The sequence below is a fragment of the Ursus arctos genome, unplaced genomic scaffold (assembly GCF_023065955.2).
Source record: "Ursus arctos isolate Adak ecotype North America unplaced genomic scaffold, UrsArc2.0 scaffold_24, whole genome shotgun sequence".
NCBI lineage: Eukaryota > Metazoa > Chordata > Mammalia > Carnivora > Ursidae > Ursus > Ursus arctos.
The window spans coordinates 1728910-1750823 of record NW_026622919.1 but is presented as its reverse complement, the minus strand read 5'-3'; the positions used below and the strand labels follow the sequence as shown (position 1 = coordinate 1750823).

General features: G+C 65.5%; 1 protein-coding gene across 2 annotated transcripts; it reads right to left on the bottom strand.

Annotated features, from left to right (window-relative positions):
* Nucleotides 1-2065: 2065 nt before the first annotated feature.
* On the bottom strand, nt 2066-20615 carry CEP131 (centrosomal protein 131). Of its 2 annotated transcripts, none has more exons than XM_057318150.1 (26): nt 20378-20615; nt 18098-18299; nt 17286-17389; nt 16711-16825; nt 16310-16437; nt 12957-13070; nt 12214-12366; nt 10917-11040; nt 10384-10497; nt 10042-10198; nt 9525-9619; nt 8881-9063; nt 8357-8533; nt 8160-8279; nt 7860-7985; nt 7357-7473; nt 6138-6240; nt 5270-5471; nt 4918-5025; nt 4720-4837; nt 4490-4564; nt 3560-3702; nt 3307-3484; nt 3032-3228; nt 2406-2466; nt 2066-2318 (listed from the first exon to the last, which is right to left on the bottom strand). In XM_057318150.1, the coding sequence occupies exons 2-26, from the start codon at nt 18281-18283 to the stop codon at nt 2244-2246; spliced, it is 3273 nt and encodes a 1090-aa protein (XP_057174133.1). In that variant the 5' UTR covers nt 18284-18299; nt 20378-20615; the 3' UTR covers nt 2066-2243. The 2 variants fall into 2 exon arrangements, with proteins under 2 accessions (XP_057174133.1, XP_026339709.3); XM_026483924.4 differs by having other exon boundaries at nt 10926-11040; nt 20420-20615.
* Nucleotides 20616-21914: the final 1299 nt, after the last annotated feature.

The window sequence follows — 21914 nt, the reverse complement described above, 5'->3', positions numbered from 1 at the left end:
TGGGAAACAACCCACAGTTCACAGAAACCACCATGGAAATTAGAAAATATTTTGAATAACGAAACTACAATAAACCAAAACCTCGCATTGCATGGAGGAAAATTCAGTGTCTGCTGCATGGACTTGGAAGGGAAGGGCCGACATCAGTGGTTTAAGAGCACTTGCTGAGAAGTCAGAGAAAGAAAGGAAAACTCGGTTTAAAGGGGAGGGAGGGAAGTAGAGGAATTCTGAAAGGTCAAGGCCAGTGCTCCCTGGCCTGCCCCCTGCTGGAGGTCACACCTGACAGGGCAGGCTGTTGGTCTGTTTGGCTCACAGTCCTGCCCAGCACAGATCTAACAGGAATTTCAAGGATTTGTTTGTGCTGTCACTCGTCTCCCAAAAGGATAGTGGGTAAGAGACAGGCTCTGTCAGAGGGCAGGAGTGCCGTGGGTCTTGGGGAGGGGGTCCAGGTGGGGTGATGTCAGAGATTCCCCCAGCCACCCCTATAACCCACAGCCATCCAGGGAAGGGACCGTGCCAGAAACTCAGGGTGTCCCCCCATGCTGTCCACAGGAGGCTTTGGGGTGCTCCTGCTGGGTGGCGTCCAGTCCTGCCTAGGCTGGGAAGTCAGGCCCGCCCCTGGTGGGAGCATCACCTCTGCCCATCTCTACAGGTCTCCTGGCTTCCCTGCCTGCCCCGCTTTCTGGACACCACCCTGTCTTCTCATCTGCTGAATACCTTACTTGCAAAAATACATAGTTGAGTAATTTACAGCCACTTCCCCCAGGGAACTCCTAGTAACAGCTTCAGACAAAAATACCTTTTCTGGTGGGCGGAGAGGGGTCGGAGCCTCGAGAGAAAGACCAGTCTTCCCCTGTGTGGTCCTGGCCGTGCCCCTGGGAGCCCGGCCGAGGGCCGTGAGCCTCCAGCTCCTTCTGGTGCAGCCGCAGCCCAGGGAGGAGTTTGAGCTGGTGCCCGCTGCCCCTCCCCTCAAGGAGCCCCATGCCCAGGGGCCAGCCACCCGCCCTTCTCGGGACTTGAGACGAAGGTACCCAAAGGCCAGCCTGGATCTTTGAACAGCGGGCAGAGAGGGTGAGCTCCAGGGCAACAGTGGTCCTGCGGGGAGGAAGCGGGCCCGGGAGCTCTGTGGAGACAAAGGCCACCCTCCTCACCTCAAGCCCCAGAACTGGGCGCCCCAGGCACGCATCGATGGACGACCACGAGACCTTCTCCCCACCCAGGAATCTAACAGGACGAGATAGCCCTGTGAGGAGGGGACACGCACGGGGCTCATTCATGCTGCCCGGGGGGCCAGACCAGGGCTCCTGCCCCGGGGAGCTGTCAGGCCAGAGGGACCCGGCGTGTCTCCCTGCTGCGTCCAGCTCGGGCACCAAAGAGGGAAAAGACACCCTTGTGCAGGTAAGGACACAGAAGCTGGACACATGCCAAGGCAGGGGACGGCAGTGACAGGGGAAGGCCACACAGGTGAGCGCCCAGCAAGCCTCAGCCCTCGTGCGTCTGAGGGGCTTGGCCTCCCCCAGGGAGATGCAGTGAGACGCCCCCGTGAGCCGCAGGGCCTTCCTGGCCAGCGCAGGCTCCCCCAGCAGCCAGGACAGAGCACCTGCAGAAGGGAGGCACGTCCTCAAGAAGGAGCCCCCTCGGCTCTCCCCTCTCACCCCCCCACCCTGACTCGGGTGGGCCTCCACCCTCCTCATGGGCAGGGCCTGTCCAGTGCCCACTCCTCGGGGGCTCCTGCCTGTCACACTTCGGGGGGGGGGGGAGTCCTCAAGTGGGGGAAGGAAAACGAGGGTCTCCTGAGAGCACTACGTTGTCTCCAGCCATCAGGGGAGCACGACAGCGGCCAGGGCACCTGGAGAGGATGGGAAGAGCCCCCAAGCCCCTTGTGGGGGCGCGGCGGGCCAGCCAGGGAGCCATGCTCTCTGCTGGGGAACCGCAACCCAACCCCAGTGCCTGCAGCAGGCACAGAGCACAGGCTGTCAGGCTGAGACACCCCACGCCTGGCCTCCAGCCCCCACCACCCCGGACCCCGGCCTAGGAGAAAGAGAGACGAGGCAGGGGTCACACAAAGTATTAAAAACACCTCTTTACTGTTGAAACGCAGCCATGGCGCTCTAACGTCAGGATGATGGAGCCCAGGGCAGAGGGATGGAAGGGGGTGGTGGGGCCGGGCTGGGGTCGACCTCGCTACCAGGTGCCCTCGGCCCAGCTGCTGCCGACCCCGTCTGGGCCGTGGGCAGCAGCGGTCACTTGGCGCTTGGCAACGGCCACCTGCGCTGCTCCAACAGCTCTTCCAGGTGGTCGGCCCGCTTCACCGCAGCCTGCAACGTGCCGTCCACCTGCGGTCAGGCCCGGGTCACCCCCCCCCCGCCCCCCGCCCCGGGGAAGGCCCGGCCTCGGGGACCCACCTCATGCTGTTTCCGGAGGCTGCGCACGGCCTCCTCCTTCTTTGCCAGAGCCAGCTTCACCCTGCGGGGGCGGGGGGGGGGCACGTGGTAGGCTTCGGGCAGCGCACCCCACACCCCGCGGCCAGCATGTGGCCGAGTGCGGCAGGGCTGCCCACCCCATCCCAGCCTTGCTGACCGCGGGCACGGGGCTGTCTGGGGGAGTTGGTGTCGAGCTGTGACCCCCGTGGCCACTGCCCACAGGACCAGCCTCAGTGAGTCAGAGCCCAGGGTGGGGATCCTGACTCGTGCCGGGAGGGCTGCCCGCTGAGAAGAGAAAACTCCCAGCCCACGTCCACCTCTCTGGAAGAACTAAGGGGCCCCGCGGGGCTGGGGGAGCTGCCCACTGCTGACCCCTCGGGGCTCCGACTCCTCCCGCTTCACCCAGGCCAGGGAGCCGGGGAGCCGGCCGGTCCTGCTGGGATGCCTGGTGTTAGCCAGCCAGGCCCCAGGGCCACGCGCCGCGTGGAGCCCCAGCGGCGGCTGACGGCCCGGCTCTGCATGCGCTGTGAGGCTGACCGCAGCCCCTTCCCTTTCTCAGATCCAGCGTCCTCCCCCCCACCTCCCCCCGGGCTCCGGCCCCAGCCCACCTCCCGTGCACCTCCTCCAGCTCCGCCTGCTTCTCCCGCGTGAGCTGCTCCAGCTCCAGCCGCTGGCGGGCCTGCAGCTCGGCCAGCTCAGCCCTGACCTGCCGGGTCTCCTCGTCGGAGGCTGCCAGCCGGTCGGCGAACTCCTGGCGGAGCACCTCGGCCAGGCCACTCCTCTCGCTGACCAGCTGCTCGTTCACCTGCGCCGGCACGGGGTGCGAGTAAGCGGGGGGCCGGGGCGGGCTGGAGCTGCCGTCGGCCCCTCCCGCCCTGCTCACCGCCGTCAGGTGGGCCAGCTCCTTCTCCTTCTGCCGCACCAAGCCCTGCAGACGCACGCTCTCCCCCTCCGCCTCCCCGAGGCGCCCCTTGAGCTCGGCGCACCGCTGCTGCAGCGTCCGCTCCGACTGCTCCAGCTCCGAGAGCTCCGTGTCGTACTTGTCCCGGATGCGCTGGACGCTGGCGGACAGGGGCAGGGTCAGGGGGCTCCAGGGACTCGGGGCCGTACCGGGCGCCGGTGGGAGAAGGCCTCACCGGCTCTCCGCGGCCCTCTCGCTCTCCTCCCTGGCGTGCGTCATATCGGCCTCCAGCCGGTGGATGACCAGCTCGATCTCCTTATCCCGGTCTCTCCGGACTTCTTCCCTCAGCTCCCGTTCCCGGTTCAGCAGCCACGCTTCCTGGGGGGGGCGCACGGGGCTCAGTGGGACTGGTGCAGGGTCGGCCGCAGGACACCGGGTGGCAGGACCAAGCCCTGCCCTGGGCCCCGTCAGCTCTTTGGTCAGGACCCAGGGTGGGACAGAGAGCAAGCACCAGAAGCACTGCCTCGGGCTGCTGTCCTGGGTCTGAGGGCAGAGTTGGACATCTCCAAGCCCGGGGTGGGTGAGGGCCCAAATGGGGCAGGCTCTCGGAAGGCAATCTGGAAACTCCCATCAGGCTTCACACCACACGCTTTGACCCCGCTGCCCTGCGTGTGCAAACATATCCCACAAATACAGCGACCCCCGTGCACAGTTCCGGGGCAGACAGGGAGGCTGCTTGGCCACTGCTGAGGCTCCGTGACCAGGCCAATGGGCCCTGGCCTCACGTGTGGCCCTGTGCACCTGTCCACCACGGCCTCTTTGCAGAAGCGCCTGGCAGTGTGGGCTGGTGCTTTGTGTGGAAGGCACCAGAAGATGAGGAGGGAGTCTCCTCCTAGGTATTCCCCATGCAGGCTGAGAGTCAGTTCATTGTGAGGGCAGCCCCCCGGGCGAAGGGAGGCTGAGGAACGCTGCCGTCTCTCCCAGAGCCCCCCTCTGAGAAGGGCCTAGAGCGCAGGCAAGAACACAACCACCAGGCCCCGAGCAGCCAGACCGTGAAGCCCAGGACCGTGCCCACAGGGAGGCCACATAAGGGGAACCCACACGTGGCCTGTTTCAAGGCCTGGGGTGCTGGGCAGGAGGGAGAAGGCTGCTTCCCAGGCCGCACCTCCTTCTTGGCGCAGTTGGCCTCCCACATCTGTCGTTCTGCCTCCAGCTGCTCCTTCAGAGCCTTCATCTCCATCTGGGGGGCGGGCAGCACCGTGAGAGCAGGCCACGACCCCCCCCACCCCGCCCCGCACGTCCCAGGCGGAGGGTCTGCAGGGGAGCCGCCACCCCCAGAACGGGCGCTCCCCACAGCGCAGGTGCCGGGAGGGGCGGGGACGGAGGCACGCCCACCTGGTGCCGCCGCTCCTGTTCCTCTCTCCCCTTCTCAAACTCAGCCCTGAGAGCCCGGCCCTCCGCCGCGCTGCTCTCCTCCAGCTGCTGCCGCAGTTCCTCCAGCTCCGCCCGCTGCCTGTGGGCAGGCGAGATGTCAGCACGTGCGTGGGCAGCACGGGGCGGCAGGCGGTGGCCACACCCCCCTCCCGGTGGCACCTGGCTGCCTGCTGGCCCAGCCGCTCCTTCTCCTCGGCCACCTCGCTGTAGAGCCGCCGCCGCTGCTGCTGCAGGGCCCGCTGCTCCTGCTCCACGTGCTGCTCGAAGCTGCAGGAGCAGAGGCTCTGTGCGCGGCTCCGCCACGGCGCCCACCCACCCCTGTATCGCCCGGCAGCGCCCGGCGCAAGCTGCAGCCTCACGGGGCTCCTGGGGAGGCCGCGGTCAGCGGTGTGTCCCGGCCCCTGGGTTTCCTGCCCTGGCACCAGCCTCTGTGCCGGCCGCGTCCGTGGTCCCCTCCCGCAGGGTCCGGGCACATCCCAGCTCTGCTCGGGCCTCGGGTGGGGACACGCACCGCTGCTGGGCGCGCTCCCGCTCCTGCTGGCCCAGCGCCTCCTTCTCCCGCTCCAGGTGCTCCCGCAGCTGCTCCAGCTGGTGCCCGAAGCGCTGGGCCGCCCGCGTGTCCGCCTGCAGCAGCTCCGCCTCGTGCAGGCACTTGAGCTTCTTCACCTCCTGCTTGTGCTTGGCGATCAGCTTCTGGACCTCGGGCTCCAGGCCTGGAGGGAGGGCACCGCATTGCAGGGGCCTGCCCCTCGGCCCTGGGCGGCCGGGGACCCCTGACCCTTGCCCCGGTGCTGCAGGGGACTCCCAGTTCTCCCCCACTGTGACACCAGGGCCGCAGTCCCGCCAGGGGATCCCCCACCCCGGCCACCCCAGAGGCTCCAGCCCAAAGCACAGCTGAGTCCCCTTGGGCCCACCGTCCCTCTCTGCCCCAGGGCTCCCCCTGGTGCAGGGCCCCCTGGAGGAGGGATCACTGGGGAAGAGGGTGTCTGGGGCAGGAGGGCGGGGCCAGGCATTAGCAGCCACAGCTGGGGAGCTCCGTCAGCCCTCAGACCCACTCTCTAAGCAGGGAGCAGTGACAGTCCCAGGCGGCAGGGAACCCGGGGCGCCCCCCATGCTCCCACCCGGTATGCTCCCCTGGGCGATGGGGGAGGTCAGGGGACAGAGGGAAGACAAGGCCCATCCTCTTGGACCCGCCCTTTGTCCTGGGTCCTGGGCCTGTGGCCGGCCCCCTCCCTGCCGCCAAGCCGGCTGGACATCCCCTGAGGGCTACCGTGGCTATGACTGACACTGCTGTCCTTGCTCAAAGACACCCTGTGGCTGCCTCTGGGCCGTGTGGCCTGTCAGCCTCTGACCAGCTTCCGGGGGCGGCCGGTCCCCACCTCGGACTGTAATCTCCTTGATTTTTCGGGTTTTCTCATTGATCCACTTCTCCCTGCGGACTTTCTCAGTGGCGCTCATTAGTTCTTTGAGTTTCTTAATCTCCTGCCAGCGAGGAAACAGAGTCCACAGAGCAGCTGTGAGGAAGTGGAAGATGCAGAGAGACCCCCGCCCTTGGCCACCCCTCCCCTGCCCACGCCAGTGATCCTATTCTGCCCTCCTCGTGGAGGCAGGGTCCAGTCTGGAGGCCTGCGGTGGGGGGAAGTAATCGGGCTGCAGAGGCCTCACTGGGGTACCCAGGTCCCAACCCTGGCTGTCCCCTGCAGTGGCTGGGGGACTTTAAAAATGCTGATGCAGGGGCATCTGGGGGGGCGCAGTCAGTGAAGCGTCTGGCTCTTGGTTTCGGCTCAGGGCATGATCTCAGGGTCGTGGGACGGAGCCCTGTGTGTGGATCCCCACTCAGCGGGGAGTCCGCTCGAGAGGCTCCCTCAGCCTCCGCCCCTCCCGCTTGTGTGCGCACACGCTCTAATAAACACATCTTTAAAGACAAATGCTGGTGCCACCGCCCTCCCAGAGTCAGCCCGGGGCCTGGCGACCACCGGCACCCACACTGTGGGAGGTGCGGCTGGGGGGAAGCAGCCTTTGAACGGCGGCTGCCAGCAAAGCTGGATGAGGCCGGGTCCAGTCCTTGGCTGACAAAACCAGGGAACACGAGTGCAGTCCCTCTGCCCAGGGGCCCAGAGCTGGGGCAGCTCAGGTTCCCACACGGCCAGCACTGCGGGTGGGCAGGCAGCGGCCCCTCACGGACCTCCCTCCTCGTATGGGACACAAGAGGGTCCTGTGAGTCCCTCGGCCCCTGCCCCAGGGTCTGGCACCCAGCGGCCCAGGGGGAAGCACCGCCAGTGGCAGGAGAGGACCGAGACTGGTGCCGGGGCGGCACCCCCCCCCCCACCTGGCCCGCTGGCTGGCGCCCTGGGCGCGGGGCTCAGGCCCGAGGCTCCGCCGTGTGCGCTCCTGGCTCCGGGGCTGCATGCTGGGCCCTGCGGTCTCGTTCACGAGCCCCCGACACTCTCATGCTCCAAGGCTGCCCTGTTCTGGGGTGGCCAGGCAGGGACCCCCCTCCCACAGGGGCTCAGAGCACAGTGGGGCTGGAGGCAGGCTACAGGGACAGTGGTGGAGAGCCGGCCACTCCGGCCACAGCCACCGGCCCAAGGGGCTCACCAGCTCGTGCTGCTCCTGCACCTGGGCCTCCCTGTCCTTGCGCCTCTGGTCCCCCTGCTTCAGCTCTGCAACCACAGCCTCACACCTCTCCGCCAGGGCCTTCTTGTCCTCAATCAGCTGCAATCAAGGGCTGGGGCTACAGCTGCTGCCCTGAGGGGACCCCGCCCCAGGCACCACAGACTACCAGGAGCTTGCGGGGGACCCCAGGGGCCAGGAGGGCAGGTATGCCTGTTGACTGGGCCGTGGCTGGGGTACACAGCCATGGGGTGGGGGCGGGTCACGGCTGCGGGGGGGAGCACCCAGGGATGCCCTGGACGAGCCCGTCCAGCAGTTCCCACGGGGAGGATGCTGCCCATTTCCACAGAAGGGAGGAGGCCCGGTGCAGAAGGCCCGTGGGTCTCGAATTGTCCTTGAGGATGAGCCAGGCTGGCACCCGATAACCCGGCGGACCCAGCAGGTCCTGACCCCTCTCCCCTGGAGCCCCACTGCCCAGGCGGTGGTACCTGGTCAATGAAGGACAGGTGCCGCTGGATAGTGGCCTCGTAGTGGTCCCTCTGCTGCCTCAGCTGCCGGCCCAGCTCCTTCTCCGTCTCCTTGACCCGCCGGACGGTCAGGTCCCGCTGCTGCACCTGTAAGGGGCGCCGGGGGAGTGACTGGGCAGACAGCGCCAGGAGGAGACGGGGGCGAGACCCTCGCAGGGAGCAGCGCTGGCAGGACACACCCAGGCTGGGGAGCAGGGCCCGAATGGTCATGGCCCCCTGCAGTGCGTGAGGCTCTGCCGGGCAGGGGTGGCGGGGCGTTACCAGCGCTCTCTGCAGCAGCCCCACCGCCTGCTTCTTCTCCTCCACCTCCAGCTTCAGCCGCAGCACAGACGCGCTCACCGTGGACATGGGCTCCAGGCGCCCCTCCTCCGGCACCAGCCCCTGGGAAGGCAGCGTGTGTCAGGCAGGCCCGGTCACCTGGTGAGAACCTGCCGTCCCTCCCTGCGGCCGCTGCGCACCTGGGGGGCTGAGGCTGGCCGGTCCTGCCCTGACGTCTCCATCTCGTGCAGAAAGCTCATGATACTCCGCAGCTTGGCCTCGGACAGCAGAGTTCCGTCCTCAGGGGGACCAACGCACGTGCTGAGCTTCCCAAATTTCTCCAGGTTGTCGGCTGTCAGGGAGCTGGCATCGTCCTCCTACAGGGGAGGGGGCACAGCAGCAGGGGCTGTTGGGGCGGCCGAGGATGCTGGGCTGGGTCTCCAGAAGCCACTCAGGGACCCCCAGGGCAGGGGAGGAGGGGGCGGAGCGAGTGCAGGGGCAGCTGGGGAAGGCGGGGGGACCTAGTCTGGGGGGGCCTCTCAGGGGCACCACGGGCAGATAGGCAGCATCCACTCCCCACCCCAGGGTTATTCTGAGCGTCCTAAATCTCAGTGAGCCCTCGAATGAGTGGGGGATCCCACAAAGCCCCATCTGGCCCTCATTCAGGTCCCGACAGAAGCAGGCAGGGGCCCCCGTGACCTGCGCGGACACAGCCCATGGTCACCTCGTCGGTCCAGGAGTATTTGTCCTTGTGGTAGGCCCTGGGGCAGGGCAGCGGCTCGGGCTCCTCCTCCAGCAGCCTGAGCGTGTCGAGCAGCTCATCCAGGGTCGCCCTAGACTTGGCCCTGGCCCTGGCAGGGCCCACCACCTCCAGATCCTCACTGGCCACATCCTGGGAGTTGGTGTCCTGCAGTGGACACAGAGGAGAAAGAACCACTGAGGCCATCAGAGACCCCCAGAGGGCCGTGGGGGGAGGCTGGGGGGAGACGGGGGGGCCGGGAGAGGAGAGGCCTCCTCGGCACAGGCTCGTGCCCACGTAACCACGTGGACCAGGCTCGCCCCGACCGACCTCCAGGGTGGCCGGGTGGGACGCACCTGGGCCTGGCCTCCTCGCCCCAACCTCTGAGCTTTCTGCTCCCTCTGTAGGCACACGGAGCCCCACCCCGGAGCAGCTGCGAAAACCCAACGGGATTCCAGAGCAACCCACGAGACCCCATCCCCACAGTGGAGCAATGGGACCCATTCTGGGCAGCCTTTCCTGGCACGAGTGACCCCACGGCCACAGAGGGGCAGGCTTGGGTCACCCAGGCATGGATGCACCCTGAATCTGAAGCCAGGGAGGGCGGATAGGAGGAACCGTACAGACACCTGAGGCTTGTCGTCTGGAAACTGCCGGAGCTCTGGGGAGGAGTTGGAGGCAGACTGGCGGGGGTCCTCTGGGCCTGTGGTTCGGAAGCCAGCCCCTGCACAGCACAGCACAGCATTGGCCCCCCCGGGCATCGCCCTGGCTGGGGGCAGCCAATCTGGGGGAGCCCTTGGGAAGAGGCCACCCACAGGGGAGGTGGAGCATGTGACAGCAGGTGCCACGGAAGACCTCGGGGAACACAGGGAACTTTCGGGAGCCCCGGCCTTCTGAGGTGAAGAGTCAGGGGAACCACTGCGACCCCAGAACTCCTGGCCTCCCTGTGTCTAGCTCTGGAAGAAGAGGGGCAGGAGCAGAAGGGCAAGGCCTAAGGGTCTGCTGCACAGCAGAGCAGGGGCTCCAGGGGCCAGGGGCGTCAGCAGAGGCCACAGCACTCCCAGGGGGAGGGGGCAGGGGTGTCCGTGCGGGGTTCGGGCTGGGTGATGCCCTTGAGGGTCCGCAGAGCTGGGGCAGGTGGTTCACCGGCATTGTTGGCCTTGTGGGTCTGCTGGGCGTGAGTGGTGCCCCCCGGCCTCGGGGGTGGCTCCTGGGCCGGCCGGGGCTTCTCCGTCTCCCGGGCCTCCTTCAGCAGCCCAAACTCAGGGCCACCTGCCTTCTGGGCTCGCTTCTGCTGCAGCTCCTGCCGTGAGGAGCACCTCTGAGCAACCTGGCCAGGCCCCCCGTCCTCCCCGTGCCCAGCTGCCCTGAGGCCCAACGTCCAGGGGCTTGGGGAAGGAGGGCTCGGGGAAGGCAGCAGGCAGGGGTCCCCCGGGGGCACAGGGGGTGGACCCAGCAAGCGTTTGCTGCCTTGGTCACCCCGGGCACCTGAATGGCCGCTCGCCTGGCCTGGCGTGCCTTCTCCTCCCGGACCTTCCTCCTGGCCGCCTCCTTCTGCTGGTGCAGGCCTAGGAGCCCCTCTCCCAGCTGCCGCCGCTGTTTCTGTGAAAGCCACAGCCATAGCTGCTTTGACTGGGAACATGGAGTTGCCCAATCCAGGCCTGGGTTTCCATGGGATCCCAGGGCCCGCCGACATGCCACTTCTCTGCCCCAGAGAAGACAAGTCTCCCTCCAGGCAGCCAGCGGCTCCCCTAGGTGGGGACAGCTCTGCATCTGGAGCAGGGACCCTGCAGCCAGAGACCCGCTCGGACTGCTCAGCCCAGGGTGCCGCTGACAGGCATGTCCTGACGCCCGGGCCCTGACTCAGGGCAGGAAGGACACGGGGCCCCCAGACAGCACGTGGACCCACAGGACAATCCCAGGTTGCAATCCCATCAGTCCCAGAAACCCCACTGTATGCAGCTGGGAGCCCTGGGATTCTGGCCTGCGTCCTCAGGGCACGGCTCACACGCCACGCTGACCTCGCTGACCTCTTGCTTGGATGTTAGCGGGGGCTCTAGGCGGGCGGCTCTGGCTCGGCGCTGCACCTGCTGGCGGTACCATCGCTGGATGGTGACAGCAGCCTGGTTCACCTGGTGGATAAACCTGCGGGGTGGGGGTGGAGCAGTGCTCAGACGGAGGCCGGGCCCCCGTGGAACCAGGCGGCTGAGCGATGGCCTCTCCCCGCCGTGTCCCCCCGAACGCCCAGGGTGGCGGAGAAGCCAACACGTTCCCGCAGAAACGAAAACGCCCCTCCGCCAACGCTCATCACCGTCACGGAAACGACCCAAAGGCCCGCGGCTTGGCTGCGGGTAACGCTGCAGCCCTGATGGTGGGTGCTAGTCCTGGACAGACAGCCACGCCCCAGGCCACGCGCTCCAGCCACAGAGCGTTCTAGAAGAGGCAAAGCCCTAAGGGGACAGCTGGGCGCGGCCAGGGTCGGGCCTGGAGAAGGTGGATAAAAGGCCTGGGGGCGGGGGTGACAGACATCCTGTGTCTTGTGGCTGCATCTGAGACAACACAGGTGGGCACGGCCGCCCAAACTCCCCACACCACCCGTCTCGCTATACGGTGAGTCTTACTTTGCCAGATTCGGGTCAGTAAAGCTGCATAAACTATCAAGTCTTCCCCTCGGCTCTCGGGACCATTTAAAGGCCCTCACGGAACATCCTGGTCACAGGTGGTCACTGGCCCCAGGACAGGCGCACAGAGGAGCCCGTGCAGCTGACGCACGGCTGGGCGGGGTGCACGCAGCGGCGGGCTCCCGGCCTCACCCGGCTCCCCCAGGAGCCTGCGGGATGGTGGCAGTGACCGCCCGCCGGTGGAGGCTCTGAGAAGTCCACCCTCGGATCGCCCGCAGCTTCCCGACCATGAGCAACGCTGTGGACCGGAGGCCGCCTCCGAAACCGCCGTAAGATTGTTGGTGGTTTTTTGTTTTTTATCTCCCTTCCACTTAATGCTTCTTGGATTAAGAGCTTTAGTGAGTTGTAATTGACCCGCTGTAAAACGTATCCATCTTAAGTACACAGTTCGATAATTTTGCATAAACTGACAGACGTGTGTGACCGCCAGTGTGACCCAGGTTTAGAACAGTTAGAACATTTCCATCATCCCGGAAGGGACCCCCCGCCCCATCAGCATCCCTCTTTTTCACATTTAGTACAAACGGGCCCACACGACATGTGCGCTCGTCAGCATCCGTGTTTCAAAACAATTATTCAAGTGGCAATTCCTATCATGGGAGCTTCAGGCCCCCTCCCGGCCCCCAGCCCTGGTCACCTCTCAGCCTCCTCCTCTGTCACCTCCTTCCGTCTGAGCGGGCCCGGGGTGACCCCGGCGTTGCTCTGGGCCACGTGGTTGCTGCTGGCCAAGTTCCTGTGCGGCTTCGCGGAGCTGCTCTCCCCCTCACCGGTGGCCGCCTTGAGGATATTGCTAACGGGAAAGGGCAGAAAAGGGTCGCAGCGGCCCACCCAGGCCCCCTCACAGCCCGGGCAGTCGGCTCTGCCTGAGAGCAGAGGGGGTGACCCCGGCTTCATCTCAGGGGGCCTTGGGGATGGAAGGAGGCACCCACAGGACACGAGGAGGGGGCACCACCTGCTCCCCGGTCCCGAATGCTGGTCGATCCCCCCACAGGGCCCCTTTGGTGGCACCCAGGGTTAACAGGCTCTTTCCATTCAAAAATGCAAAGAGGTCTCAAGAGTCGCAGGATCCCGGAGCCAGACGGTGGCCACGGGCACTCCCCGACTCTGAGCGCACTGTGCAGGGAGCGTGCCGGGACACGTGCGGGGCTGCTCCAGACTCAGCCAGGGGGCTGGAGACTCCAGGAGGGGCTGCGGCCTCCTCAGCAGGACTGCACGCTGGGGGTGCGCCCCAGGCCGGCCCGACTGCCCGCCCAGGTCTGGTCTGAACGTGGTCTCCCTGGTGCCCTCACGGGTGCAGCACCAGACCTCACGGGGCCCCGGCGAGGGCTGTTCCCGGCGCACCAGCTCCCACACCCGCCCCGGCCCAGAGCCAGGCCTTACTTGAGGGAGGGAGCCGTGTGGTTGGAGCTCTTGGGGGGCGGCACCTTCCCCGAGGGGGCGTAGTGGTTGTGCACCATGCTGGTGACGCAGTTCCCCACGGCGCCCTTGTTGCTCCTACCGGAAGAGATGGGAGCGGCGTCAGGCTCTGGGAGGCCGCACGGACCCCCGACATGGGCTCACCACGGCATCATCCAAGTGTCCCTGGGGGCCCCTCCACGGCCACCACACCGACAGTGGGGGCTTCTTGGGACCCAGGAGAGCTCCACTCGTGGCGTTCCACTGGGCAGAACCCGAGGCAGGCTGTGAAAACCCAGGCCCCGGACAGCAGACACGCCTGCTGGGGAGAGGCCGGTCATAGACTGTCAGTCCACGGAGGATGGGCCTTTCTGTGCCGGTGAAACAGGGCGAGAGACACAGTCCTCTCTCTGCCCCTCTCAAACCCACCGGAAGGAATACACATGGTATAGACAGACAAGGACAAGGGGAATGTGGAGGAGACAGCCACGAACACATGACCACAGCGTTTTACAGGATGAGAAACAGAAGGGCCAGTGGTAAGTGATACGGGGAGGGAGGGAGGAGACGCCCAGGGCCGTGGGGCCATGGGATCATGGGAGTGGCTGCTCTGCCCCCTAGGGCCCCACGGAGGTGCAGGACGCAGGCGCCTGGCTCTTCTAAAGCAACGGTGTACCCCAGATCCCTTCCCCCCGTCGGCACCCCGGCACCAAGCCCATCCGTGTGCTCCAGACGGGAGGCTGGCTCTGCCCACGAAGTGAAGCGTGTGCCGAGCAGGACGCCCACATCCCCTCTCCCACGGGGCGCACAGCAGTGGCGGGCAGGAATCAAACCCCAAGTCGGGAGACCAGAGAATCCCTCCCTGGAAAGACTGAGCAGCCCAGAGAAGAGCCCCAGACGCTGGCAGGCGCGGACCCCCAGGACAGCAGCCTGGCCCCTGCCCGGTTGCCCCGATGTGAGCCACCACACGGCTCTGCGCGCTGGCGGAGCCCGTATTCCAGACACCCGAGGACAGACACACATGCGAAGGGCCGACAAACAGGGCGGGCAGAGACGAGGCTCAGCAGGGGACAGGGTGTCTCCAAGAACCCATCCCAGCGACCAGGCTGTGCCAACACATGTTTAACAGCCTGTTCTCTGCGGGAAAAGCTCTTATTTGCAGGGTTTGCCAATTTCAATATTGCCCACGTGGCTGACGAAACGGCGTGAGAACCGCCCTCGGGAACAGGAGGAGCTTGTGGGACTGAGGGCCACGCAGCTCGGCCACGCAGAGATGGAGACAAGAGCAGGCTTGCCGCACAGGGGTACAGGGGCCCCTGGGGTCCCAAAGCTAAAGGCAGAGGGCACGACGGGGTGGGGCCAACGAGAATCCATCCGGGGGGCCCGCCGGCCCAGCAACGCAGTCACGGGGGGCGGAGCAAAGAAAGGGAAGAAAACCGCCAAGGGAACCTCAGGATGACATCTGCCGGGACTGAGCAGCACGAGTGTCCAGGACGGGGGACCCCCGAGGCCAGCAGGCGAGTGGGGAAGACCCAGGGCAGAGGGCGGCACCTCAAGATTCCACGTGGGAAAGCGAGGGGGAGACACAAAGTGCTTCTAGAGAGAACGCAGGACCTGGAAAAGGACTGGGGATCGGCACGGCAGAGGACTCCTGGGCAGCTGTCCGTGGAGCCGGAGTGACGGCTTCCAGGTGTCGGGAAGGTGTTCTGACCTGGGGCTCTGCCAGCCAAACTCCAAGTGAGCTGAGGGTCACGGCATTTTTAGGCACACGTGCACCTCGGCATCCTCGCTGGGCGTCTGCAGGAGGGTGTGCTCCCAGAAGACGGGGGAACGGAGGGCCCACACCGAAGGCGGGGGCAGCCGGGGGTGGCCCGTGGGCACGAGCGTGGGGCCCGCAGGGAGGGCAGTCATCCGACCCAGGTGGGAAAAGCCAGGCTCCAAGGGGTTTATCCAGAGGAACGTGGACAGGGAGGGCCCCTGCTGTCGAGTCTGGGACACGTGGCCGGGACACAGACAACCATGTGGGAAAAAAGACCCTCTTTAATTCTGGGAAAGACAACAGCCTGTCCCAGATGTCGACAGCCCTCTTCGAGCACAGCGCTGCTCTAAGAGGCTCACGTCTTCCCCACTGCATCCTCCTGACTCTGTGGGGCAAACACAAGCATGACCCCTTAGCCTAAATGAGGATCCTGGGGCCCAGGGAGGTTAAGTAACCTGCCCCAAGTCCCACAGCAAAAAACCATGGGAAACCAGAATTCGGACCAGGCAGAGCTGTGCTGGTCCCTGCGTGGAAACCCCACCCTCCACATGGAAGACAGTCAGCGATGAGCGACACTGGTGTAACCTGGATAAATGCTTCCTAGAAAACACGAGAAGCAGCAGCTCGCTCTGGGGAGCAGGACGCCGGGGGGGAGGGGAGGGGCAGCGGGTCTGCTAGTTTCCCTCTTAGGTCTGTGGTCCAGCTCCACATCTTAGCTGCGTGCAGGTGTCACTGAGAGAAATTACAAGCACATTTTCATTTAAATTCTCGCATCCAGAGCACCTCTCTCAAAGACTGTTCCTTCCGGAAAGGGTTGCCGCATTGGGAAGTTCTTTCCGTGCCAAGGCAAACGTATCTCCTTGTCCCTCTGCCCAGGGGCGCCCCCGAGGCCAAGAGCGAGGGGGACCAGCACCCCTGAGAGCCCAGGGCGGCCGTGCCGAGCCCGCTTTCCTCCAAGGCTTCTCCAGGCCACCCGCCCACCCCGAAAACTCCTGGCCGGCAGCCCCATCTGCCGAGGCCGCAGCCTGCCCGGCCCTCTGCACACCCCACCATGTTGGCCGTCGCTCTGCATGTGCCTGGTTCCGTGCTGCCGTGGGCGGCACGGCTGACCAGGGACCACCATGGCCTGCACGCAGCCCCACTGTTGGCATGCAGCGGGCAGGTATGGCCGCAGGGAACACGGTCTGCCCCTCCCTCTGCTGAGCCTTATACAGTGGCCCACGGCCCCACGTGAGCCTCGCCAGGCCCGACCTCTTCAGGGGCAAAGCCGGACGTCTCGGGTCGTCTGGAGGCAAGCTGCCCCGCAGGGGAGAGGGCGGGTGGGGCCTGCGGGAGTGTGCCCCGTCTGAGCCCCCCAGGCCAGAAGAGCCCCTGCCTTATGTGCAAGATGCCTCCCTGCAGCCTCCTTCCCTGGGACCTTGGGTGGAGAAAGCCAGCCCCTCATTCCCTCATTCATTCATTCATTCACGCGTTCACTCATTCCAGAGCACGCAGGTCCCCCAACGAATAAGACACACAGCGCCCCCTGCAGGGGCTCCAGGTGGCCGGGGCCACGGAGAGTACCCACAGGCGGTCTCACCTGTTGTTGGCAGTGAAGCTGGGGGCCAGGGGGACAGTGCACTCTCTCCTCCGTGGGCCCACCGGCATGTCCACGGTGCTCGGACTCCGGCAGTCCGGTGGCGAGGTGAAGGCCCTGGGCTGGTCGTCCTGTCGGTGACACAGTAGCCACCTCAGACCACGATGTGCTCCGAAGGCCACTGACCCCAAGCCCCTGGCGTGTCCCCACAGCCTCACCCGCAGGCGGGATGGCCCAGGGGCTGGGAGCGTCCGTGCCCCTGCTCCACTTGTCACGCTGTGACCGAAGTCGGCTAACACTGACTCCCTCCCCACCGCCAGCCCCGCCCGCAGGTGCGGCCAGCACAAGGCAGGAAGCAGGCGTCACTGTCGCAGGGACACTTAGACTCAGCCGCTGGCACTTACCAGGACATTCCACGTGGCTCCCTTCTCACTGGGAGCTTTGCTCAGCCCAGCCAGCCGCTTTTTCCCACCGGAGCTGCCCTCGATGAGGGTCAGGGAGTGGGGGCGCTCGGCCGGCCTGGGTCAGGAGAGAGGATGCCAAGCAGGGACAGTCAGTCTGGGGAGGCCAGCTCCAGGAGCGCAGACGGGCAGGTCTTCCGAGGGGACGGGAGGCACCTGGTCACCACTGCGTAATTCTGCCCCAAGCCCACAGCCTGGTGCACTGTTGCTTAGCTATAATCTGAGAAGCACACCTGAAGGAGATGCTCCCACCTGAACTGCGGCCACCCCGACACCCATGATAAGAGCACAGCAAGGACAGAGAGAGAGAAGCTGGCGGGGGGATGCTGGCCTGGGGGTCCGCATCCCTACTCACGGAGATGGGTCAAGATGCATCCCGCCTGCCCCCCACCCCCCACCACAGGGCTGGCCCGCGGACAGCTCACATCAGGCCCTGGTGGCCAGCCCGGGCCCAACCTGGTGAGGCTGGAAGGGGGGCTGACAGAGGCAGGAGAGGCCCGTGGGGGGGGGGGGGCTACCTGAGGGGGCTGGTCCAGGCCTGGCTGGCTGGCGGCTGGCGGACCTGCGTGGTGCTGTTAGATCTGCGAAGGTTGTTGATGGCTCCGGAACCTCCGGTCCCCTCCTGTAAAAGGAAGAAATCAGCAACCCCGAGGTGAAGACTTCAGACACTCGCCAGTTCACCGCACGCCACGCCAGCCCTCGGAGAACGGATTTAGGGAGAGGAGAGGGGTCTCCTGATTCTTTGAACAAGAACAGCGTGGGGTCCTGGGCAGGGCCCACTGGGCTAGGCCAGGTCCTCAGCCTCTCAAAGCCCCATCTTCCTTGAACAACGCGGGAACCCTTCGTCCCTGACTGGTGAGGGTCCGGGAGGAAACGCGTGGGGCCTGGCCCGGAGGCTCTGGCAACGGCTGCCCGGCCTGCCCCTCACATCATCCGGTACCCGAGCAGCATGGCCGGCTCACTCCCGCCAAGCACCTGCTGCCGGCCTGCCCACCAGGCTGTCTTCAAGGCCGCCGGGAGCTCATCTCCTCCCCCACGGGTTGCCCTGCTCCTTGAGGACGCAAATAAATCCAATATTGGCGGAGCAAGAGGGACCGGGAGATGGGTGCCAGCAGGATTTAGGCTCTGCCTCAGGCCGGCCGACCCTTGACCGACCCTGGCCTTGACCCCTTTGTGAGTTAGGTCTCTGGTCTACCAGCAGGAGTCCTTCCTGAGCCTGCGACAGCCTCAGGCAGACAACAGACAGGAGGTGCCTGCGGAGGGGTGGGGTGACTCTTCAGGAGGGGGGGTGATGCAGGGACGCCCGCACACCCCCGGCCCCAGCACTCACCAGCGCCTTCCTCCTTGGTTCACTGCCTGTGACCACGGAGAGGGAGCGGGCGATGGGCTTGGCGGTGGAAGCACTGCTGGGGCGCCAGGACACAGGTGGAGGGAGGCCCGTCAGGCTCAGGTCCACACCTTCTGAGCTGCCCTCGGGGGCGCCGGAGGGACCACTGCTGGCCCGGGAGCCCTTCATGGAGGCTGAGCAGGCCCTGAGCAGGCAAGAAATGCAGTGGGACGCCCTCTGAGGAGCCAGGCCTCCCCACGTACCACCTCCCGCCAGGTCAGGGAGCCCGCCGCCACCCAGCCACATCCTCGCGGGGTGTGTGGGGGTCCCTGTCAGAGCAGGACTCCGGGCCGAGGTGACAACTCTCTGGAGGGACCCTGCCCGAGGGTGGCCGGGGGCAGCACTGACCCCCCACCCCAGGACAGGTTCTCCAGCTGTCTGAGCCGCCCCTCCTTCATCTGTAAGACAGTGTCACAAAGTGCCTCTTCCTGGGGTTGTCCTGAGGTTTGGACAAGGCGGCTGTGAGGCTGGCACGCAGGACGCTCCATGACAGGCGTTCTAACCCGGACTTGGTCTGATTCATGCTGCCCGACCCAGGGTCCATAACCAACTCCCCTGGCCGCAGAGCCCCTGCGCTTCCTCAGGGCCCCCAGGAACACCCCCAAGCACCCTGGCTGTGGCAGCTGCTCCCTCCCTTCCAGCACCCCCCAGCACCAGCCACGCTTCCATCTCCCTGGCTGTCCCTTCCTCTTCCCAAACCCTCAAGGCAGAAGGTCCCCAGGCTCAGCCCTGGCCTCGCCTCCACCCAGCCTCTCACCTGGGGGCCCACGTCTGGCGCCCAGGCTTCAAACAGAGGCTGAAGGTTCCTGCCGCCCCCACCCATTCCCTAATTCCTGACTCAGGACCAGCCGGGCGTCTGGCGCGTCAGCCCCCCAAAGACCAAAACAGACGTCCGCCTCTAGCTGTCCCCTCCCCAGGGGTCACGTTCTGTAACTGGCTCAGGCCAAGGACTTGGATCTCATGCTGACATCTTCCCCTTCCCCACCACACCTGCTGCCGCTGCCCTCTCCCCACACACCCCTTCCCTCCACAGCCTCTCCTAGAACCTGGACAAGCCCGGCAGCCCCTCCTCCGGCCCCTCCCCACGCGGCAGCCAGAGCTGAGCTTTGTCCACCAGGTCTCAGATCACACTGCGAACCTGCCCAACACCTTCCAAGAGCCCCCCGGCACAGAGAACAAAATCTAAACACTCAATACCCCTCAGATCTGACTCTGCTCTCTCTGTGACCTCCTCACTGCCCCCCACCCGTTGCCCCTAACTCTGCTTCAGCCAAACCAGCCATCCTGCTGCTCCTCAAACTGGGCCAGTCTGTTTCCATTGCAAGCCTCTGCACCTGCCGGCCCCTCTGCCTGGGGCCTCTTCCCCTGGGACGTCACTCACAGAGCCACCGGTCGCCATCACGTTGCTTCCTTCTCCTGCTGTATTTTTCTTCACCTGGCCACACAGGTCAGTGTGTGGCCATTGGTCTGCACTGCCTGACTCCTTGTAAGAACATCAGTGCCACGAGGACAGGGACCACGTAGCCCGGCCCCCGGCACGTGGCAGGCACTCAAGCAACAGACGTGGACGAGTGCATGAACCGGCAGCACCAGGAATGACCACGGAGGAAGGAGCACAGCCCTCCCTGCCACGGAGAACGGTGGTGGGCCAGCAAGCACACACCATGACCATCGCAGGTCAGTGCTGTGGCCTCCTCCACACGCACATAGTGGAGGGCCCCTGAGCTCTAGCGCGGAGCACAGAACGGTCCCTCACTGGGCCGGTGTCCCCACTCATGCATTTCCGGTTGTGTGGGTGATTTTAACACCTTCCTCTCCCCAGGGCACTGGCCACGCCCAGCGGGACCCAGGCTGGCTGGACCCAGGCTGGCCGGCTGAGCCGCTGGGGCAGCAGCAGCACGCGTGGCTCTGGGATGGTAAACACAGCCTCTCCCTGGAAACCTCCAGGCCAGACCTCGCCTTGCACACAAAGATGTCTGTCCCAGCACCCGAGCCTCTGCCCAGGCCCCTCAACACGGGCTGACGCAGGACCCCCGGCAGCTTCTCCACCGAGCAGCTCTCAGTCCCCCAAGGACTTAGCTCAAGGTGGTGGGACGGAGACGGCCGACTGGACTCCGCTCCCTCGTGCAGACCCCCGCCCGCCCCTGCACGGGGGAGAAGGGGTGGGGGAAGCCTTCACCCGCGCGGGCCCCGCACACCCGCATCCGCGCGAGCCCTCCTCACCTGCGCGGGCCGGGCCCCTCACCTGCGCGGAAACCCCCTCACCTGCGCGAGCCGGGCCTGGGGCGCGGAGCCTGCGGGGCCGGCCGGCGGGGGGATGTGCTAGGCCCTCCCAGGTGGGATGCCCGGGGCTCAGGCTTTGGGCGAGCGACCTCGCGCCCCGGCGCTGGCTCCGAGGCCCAGGTGACAATGAAGCGGCCGGGCCGTAGGGCGAGCGGCGGCAGCTAGCAACCAGCAACCAGCCTGGCACCTCCTCCCCCGTTCGTCACGGCGGCCCGCCTTTCCTGCCCGCGCCGCCTCCGGATTGGCCGGCCGGCTGCCCGCTCCGGCCGTCCGGAGAGCTCATTGGGCCCCTGGGCTGTCCTTCGGGACGTTGAGGCGTGGGAGGAGCCGCGAAGGGCTGAGCCCCAACCCCGCCAGGCGCAGCGGGCCGTCGATTGGAGCAGCCGGAGGAGGCGGGGCCTCGGCTAGTGTGGGGCGGGACCTGGGCGGAGCCTCAGGGAGGAGAAGGAGCCGGCGTGGGGTGGGCGGCGTGGCGCTCTGGGCAGAGTTCCCCCAGACCAAGCCGGCCTGCGCTGACACCCAGGCGGCCCCGGGCCCCAACAATCTCTGGTCGCCGACGCCGTCCCGCGGAGTCCCACGCGGTCCCCGGTTACACACGGGATTCCAGGCTCCCTCCTGTCTGAGGCCCGTCTGGACACGTGGGTCCTGCTGCACTCCCCTCCAGGCAAAGCTCCATTTAGGGCTGACACCTGCAGGTCCCAGGGGCCCGTTGGTGCCCTTCCTCAGGCAGCCCTGTCCCAGGGCCTGGTCACCGACCCTGCACCCGAGGCCCACCGCCCCTCATCTTTCAAGACCATCCGGTGGTTTCCTATCTAGGTCTATGGTTCAACTGAGAAAATCTCAGTATGAGGTGTGAAGTATGGGATTTTGGGCGTGGGGGGGGGGGGCTGTGCATGGATGTTGAATTATCCCAGTACCACCTGTTAGAAGGTTCTCCTCTCTCCATTGAATTACCTCCACACTTTTGTGAAAAATCAATTGACCATATTTGTATGGGTCCATTTCTGAACTGTCTATACTGGCCTGGTGATCTGTGTCTGAACTTTCACCAACACCACAGTCAGTGCTGCTTGACAGTAAATCTCCAAATCAGGTAGTGGGTGTCCTCTTTGTTCTTCTTTTCCAAAATTACCTTGGCTATTCAATTTATTTTGACTTTTCCTATAAATTTAGTATCAGCTTGTTACCATCTACCAAAAAAACCCAGCTGGAATTTTGATGAGGATTATGTTTTGTTTTGTAAGATTTTATATATTTATTTATTTGTCAGAGAGAGAAAGAGCGAGTGCACAAGCAGAGGGAGCAGCGGGCAGAGAGCAGCAGACTCTCCGCTGAGCAGGAAGCCCCACGTGGGGCTCAATCCCAGGACCCCGGTATCATGACCTGAGCCGAAGGCAGTCGCTTAACCCACTAAGCCACCCAGACATCCCTCAATGACAATTATGTTAAATCTGTAGATGAATTTGGGGAGAATCGA